Source organism: Monopterus albus, unplaced genomic scaffold (genome assembly GCF_001952655.1).
Source record: "Monopterus albus unplaced genomic scaffold, M_albus_1.0 scaffold25.1, whole genome shotgun sequence".
Lineage (NCBI taxonomy): Eukaryota > Metazoa > Chordata > Actinopteri > Synbranchiformes > Synbranchidae > Monopterus > Monopterus albus.
The window spans coordinates 832995-839380 of NW_018127905.1; the positions used below are offsets into that span (position 1 = coordinate 832995).

Sequence of the window (6386 nt, forward strand, 5' to 3'; positions counted from 1 at the left end):
CAGGATTAGGAATGAGCACATCAGAGGGACAGCTCAGGTCGGCTGTTTTGGGGACAAGGTCAGAGAGGCCAGATTGAGACAGTTTGGACATGTGCAGAGGAGGGATAGTGGTTATATTGGTAGAAGGATGTTGGAGATGGAGCTGCCAGGCAAGAGGTCAAGAGGAAGGCCAAAGAGGAGATATATGGATGTGCTAAAAGAGGACATGAAGTTAATTGGTGTGAGAGTAGAGGATGCCGAGGATAGAGTTAGGTGGAAACAGATGATTCACTCTGGCGACCCCTAACGGGAACAGCTGGAAGAAGAAGAAGAAGAAGAAAAGCATGTCTACCAAAGGTTTAGCTTATTTATGCTAGCGCCAGAAATTCGGTTGTCGGACTATAATTAGCCACTGAACTTTGCACAGTACAAATGTTAAGGAAACGTATTCTTAAACACAGACTATTAGCTAACGAGCTGCAAGATAATTTAGGACAATTCCCCTGCTTCCAGATTTTGAGCTACAGTGTGGCACTGAACGCGGGGACTGCTATAATATTAGCAGCCCCCACTTCATATACCCTACAGCAGGTAACCTTAATGAAGAAAGCAAGCCTGAATATTTTCCTCAGATGAATATTAATCCTTATATTAATGTCAACATCTGACTAAGATAGGTGCAGGGTGATTTCTGAACAATGTGCAGACATAAACAAACCATTATTACCTTAGGCCTTCTTCCGCCATTCTCCTCCGAAAAGTGCTGAGTGATACAGCAAACACATTCGCTAGATCTCGGATGTTTATGCCAGAAAGCACTACAGTTTGTAGTGCTTCAACTGGAATTTCAAGAGGCGGACTTCTGGCATCGGAAGACAAACTCTCCTGGGCAGATTCAACATGCGCACGGTGCTGACTGTTGATTATAACATCCGGAACAGCTATCAGGCCGAGCGTTTCAAAAATACCATCCAGTCCGGCTCAAAATAGTATCAGCTGATAAACGATTCCACTTAGGAAAACCTCTCAGTCTGCCATCTCTCGTTACTGTTGCCTATCTAGCCTATGCAAGCTGTAAGGGCCAAGAAAACGGAACAAGGAAAAGTAATCGATACCGAACGAGCAGCCAGTCACATAACTGGTCCCGCCCCCTGGTCTTGATTGACAGACAGTCATTCTGCTGAAAAATGGCATTATGAAATAAAAAGGGCACTGGGGAAAACAGAACTGAAATAGAACTTTGGAAAAACGACATTTTGAAATAAAAACGGCTGGAAATCAAAAGGGGGTTTTGCAATAAACACTTATTGTGAAAACAAGCATCATGAAATATTTCATAATGAGCAATTTTTTTCAAACTAATGAAAGCAACTTCATAATGACCTTAATTATAAAGATGTTTCAATTTTTTTTACAATTTAATGGTCATACGTTGTGCAGATTCATTGAAATAAATGTTTTTTCATAGTCATTTTTTAATTATAAACATTTTGGCACTCCATATTGCTTGTTTTCTTGTTGGCTTAGGGGTAAAAGGGCAAAGCGAAGGAGACATGACATTTCTGCATGTCTGAGTTCTGCTGGTTCAACAGCAGTTTGATAAAACTGCTCATACAATTTCTGATACTGGTTGATTGTTGGAGTGTGGACTGATGCTTCACGTCCTCTGCTCAGCTGTGTGGGTGTGTGAGGAGCACAGCACCTCCCTCCTCTAAACAAAGACAAACAGCACAAAATACAGTGGGAAAGCAAAGTAGGATGGCCCACATCAACCCCTGAGGTTATGCTGGGTGATGGTTAATGGAAGCATAGGGTGTACTGCTTGTTAGGTTCTGACAGTGGAAACACAGCTATAATAATATACTGTACTTCAAACACTCATCCTGGTTCCCAAGAAACCCTCTGAGCAAACTGAATGACTACAGACCTGTCACCTGACATCTGTGGTTATGAAGTCCTTTGAGAGGCAGGTGTTGGCACATCTGAAGGACACCGTAGACCCCGTGCTGGACTCACTGCAGTTTGCCTACCAGGCAAACAGGTCAGTGGATGATGCAGTCAGCATGGCACTGGATTACATCCTACAACACCTCGACTCCCCAGGGACATGGGTCATCTTTGTGGACTTCAGCTTCAACACCATCATCCTGTACATCCTCTACTCCAAACTGACCCAGCTCACTGAGATTGTGGTCAGTCAGCCTACAGACAGGAGGTCCTGTGGTGAGGTCTCATCAACCTGAAGCTGAAGACGCTCAAAACAGTGGAGATGACGGGGGACTTCAGGAAGAGGCCCCCTACCCTACACCATACTCAGGAACACTGTATCAACAGTGGAGTCCTTTGAGTTCCAAGGTTCCACAATCTCCCGGGACCTGAAGTGGACGTCCAACATCAGCACCATCACCAAGAAGGCACAGCAGAGGATGTACATTTTTACACTTCATAGTAGGAAAAGCACAGGTGTAAGTGACAACGCTCGCGATGGCTGGATTCCATTTATGTAAGCCATCGCGAACGTTGTCAGCTACACGTGTGTTTGTTCTACCGTGACTATCCAAAACAACTGCTGCGGGAAAAGGTCTGGTGAGCTGACGAAGTTTTATGGTGAAAAAAAAAATCCTCCAGATGTTCACGTTTCTCCCTGCGCTGTCCAATGTTAAACAGCTGTGTGAAAGACATCTCCTGTCCGCATCAAACAGACCAGCTGCTTTCAGCTGTGATGAGAAAGAACCACATCACTTCACATTTGACACGTACAGTTTTATTGTTCTGCCATGTACACACTGCAGCTGCTATGCCTCGTTAGTGTTTTAGGTTTATTTTTAGTAATAATTTGATAACGTCATACATGCCCAAATAGATATTTGCACTGTTAATGTGTATATATTATCACCATGGAAACAAGCTGCTCATTTATCAAATCAATGGTCTCTTTTTGACAGCTCTTTTATTGGATGACACTTAAAGTAGATGGCAAGGTGAGGATCATACGTTACATAATGTCTCAACTGTGGATGAACACCAAACATACTTCAGTCAATTCAAGCAGTTTTTCTAGCACTGCAAAAAAAAAAAACAAACAAAAAAAAAAAAAAACATTGGTCTTTACTCTTTAGAACACATCCAAACATACTCAACTCTCACTTCAACAGCTGGAGTATACAAGAGTCACAGATGGATGGCAATAAATAAATAAGGAAGTACTGATGTGATAACTGAAAATGGAAGTTAGTCTTTGTTTCAAATTAAAGTTGTGTCAGTGCTTTAACAGCAGTGATAAGTAAAAGTTAAAGCAAAGCATCTATAGGCCATGCTTGATGGCTAACAACGTGAAGGGTAAGTCTGATGTTATTATGTATCTTATTACTGCCAACAAATCCCATAATAAACATGAAAACCAACAATGTGTCAGTCCATCTCTCAGTGCTTTCTGACTTGCCTACCCTGTCTGTGGCTCTCAGCTCCAAACCCATTTCTGCAACTGAACACTCCTTAAAGACCGCTCACAAATATATAACTTCATTTTCCTAAAACAACTGGGCACTGTAGTTTTTAATATAACATTTGTTAGGGACTATTTTCAGCTCTGTTTTAATCCAATATTTGTGACAGCAGGACGATGTACGAGATACAGAGTCAAAAAAATAATGGTAGTGTGACAGTGTGACTCACTCGTGTTTTTGAACAGCAGTGGAGCAGTAGTGAGAATGCAGCAGTAGTGAGTCCTAAAACCTGGAACAGAGTTATTAGCATGTTTGCATTTCCCCTTCCCTGGGTTTTTCAGTGGGTTTCTGCTTAGACACCTGAAATAAGGTCACAAGAACAACAGGCCAATACATTTTCATGTTTAGTTCTATGAATTAAAATATGTCAGTAAATACCCCAATCGTGATTTTTAAAGCTTTTACGTGTCTTAAAAAAGACGATTACTAACAAGTGGCTAAATGAGACTACAGCGGATGTCGGGGACAATAAACGTCACATGCTGAATATGCAGACTCAGCTACTCACTAGCCCACCTTTACAGTCTTGCTGTATTTAAACTCACACACTTGCAAACTATTCTAAGGATCACAAGCTAGATCAGGACACGCTAAAAGGAAAGTGTTTAGAGGAAGTAAGTGCGCTAAGTTGGAAGCCGCGGCGGTGATGTTGTATTTAGGCTACCATGTGAAGATTATCTTACTGAACAAAATGTGTAAAAGTCATAAGCTTTTTTTTGTTTGTTTGTTTGTTTGTTACAGCTTATTTTCTGCATAAATCTGAAAGTCTATGGAGAAATTCCACTGGCTTTTTGTTGAGGGAACTGGGGTGATGCTAACTTCTGGGCCGGCCTACAAAAATACACCATGCATACAACACTCTATGGCACAGAGGAATAAGCTATGTCAGGTTTTGGATACTTGTTAGTAGGAGCAGACTATTTGTGGTTTTGTTGTGCTCATGGGATTTGTTGACAGTAAGGAAAATACAGCCAGCTTTATCCTTTAAAAGGCTTTATGGAGGACAGGATATGAGCACTGCTGCAGTGTGAGGTGGGGAAAGTAGGAAGGTGAACGTGGGGGGTGAAACAGATGACATGAGCTACATGTATAAGGAGGGTTAAGCGCATCCAAACATTCCTCGTTACTACTTTCTCCTTAGACACACTGTATATACACACACAGAGCTGGCAGCTCTGCAACAGATAAAATATGAATGCACAACACACGTTTAGGACAGACAAACAAAAAAAGAGGGGGGGGGCAGATGTATCATGGGAAGACACAAGGTGTGATAACACAGCCTTGATAAACGGATCAGCAGGTTGGCGTTTGGCTGTAGATAGAGTCCATGATGATACACATTTACTCCACTCTGTGTAACATTAACCTCATCTGTATGGTGGCCATTGTCCAGCTGAATCGGTGCATGTACAGCAGGTTTAAGTGGGCTAATTAAATGCTTTGAAAAGTTTCTCTTTTTTCCCCAATCCAAGCATGATTTTTGCCATCTCCTCTATGTACAAATGTCTACAAGCGTTCTTCTAGAAGAGGCCCATGCATGAGGTAAACGTCCCAGATGCCCCCTTTGACTTTGATCATACCGTCACCACACCACAGCAGCCGAAAGATAAAAAGACGGGAAACACCGAAAAAAAGAGTCAGACAAAAACAATGGTTGCTATCTTTGGTCACAACAAGAGCAAATGAAACGGTGTGAGGGAAGAAGCGTGTTAAAGCACAAAAACTGTCCCGTTCCTGGATGAAAACAAGTGAAACAATCCAGTGATCAGCAAGGACAGCAGGAAGGGAACCTTTTCATCTGAGGAGGCGCACAGTATGTCACCAAAGGCTTTAGTGGAAGATGTAGGGAGTAGATTAGTGGAAGCAGCTGCTCAATCTAAGGCGGCCTTCTCCTCCTCCTCCTCCTCCTCCTCCTGTTGCTCGTCCTCAGAGTAGCGCTGGAGCAGTTGGTGCAGGTACTGCTGCAGGGCGTCTGGCTGTAGGGCCTCTGGGGTGTCGTCCAGATGCTCCAAGTGCACGTGCTTCCCTTGGGCATCCCTCACCACAGTCCTCTTCTGGGTTTGTGACTTATGCATCTGGCTTCTGTAGGAACAAAACAAGAAGAAGTTAGAGTTTCACCAGATCCTGGACAGTGGTTCACAAACTTTTACTGCTGGGCCACCTGCTGTGGGTAAAACTATCTTATTTCCTAAGTTGTTTAATACTTTTTAAAAATCAAAATGCATTATCCTGAAATTTTACTTAATCCTGTTAACTTCCACATTTTATTTTCACTCAAGCATTATTTCAAAGGGTAATTTCTGCTTTTATGATGCCAGTTTTCAGCAATCAGACTGGATGTTGCTTTGGTCTTCGAGCTGATAAAGCTGAGCTGGTCATATTCAGAGTATGAGTTAAAATGATATTTAGATGTGGCCAAATACCAAATTAGCAGAGTGAAAAGGTTAAGAGCCAACCATAAACACCATTAGAAACCAAACACACACCATGCAAGTGTCCACATGACATATTTCAAATCATATTCCAAAGTGGGCACTATTTTCATTTGCTTGATCAAAATCCTGTCAAACTATTGTACTTACTAGCTTAGTGCTTAAGACATGGTGAAGCAGCAAAACCACTACAAACATGTACTGTATATAAATGAGGAAATCATATGACAGGCAGGATGTATAGAAGTCAACCTTATCAAATCTGAAAAAATTGATATAAAATTACATATAATCCTTACATCTACAACACCTAATGAATGTTTGGCATTCATATGGGCATCGGGTGAAAACCTACAGCAACTCTCTGGACGGGTTTCACAGGAACTTGAGAAGATAAAGAAATGGTGTGATAGTAATATACTATCTCTGAATTTGGATAAAACTAAATTTATGGTATTTGGGAATC

General features: G+C 41.8%; 1 protein-coding gene and 1 long non-coding RNA gene across 2 annotated transcripts in view; both read right to left on the reverse strand.

Annotated features, from left to right (window-relative positions):
* Window positions 1–1071, reverse strand: part of LOC109957206 (uncharacterized) — a 7620-nt gene extending 6549 nt beyond the window's left edge. The window contains exon 1 of the long non-coding RNA XR_002274519.1: window positions 707–1071. This is a non-coding gene — a long non-coding RNA (uncharacterized LOC109957206). The remainder of the gene's footprint in view (window positions 1–706) is intronic.
* A 1839-nt stretch (window positions 1072–2910) lies between these two features.
* The window catches only part of ank2b (ankyrin 2b, neuronal), a 118304-nt gene continuing 114828 nt past the window's right edge, over window positions 2911–6386 (reverse strand). Inside the window, 1 exon segment of the mRNA XM_020594856.1 lies at window positions 2911–5570. Within this exon segment, the coding sequence (XP_020450512.1) occupies window positions 5556–5570 (15 nt within the window). The 3' untranslated portion in view covers window positions 2911–5555.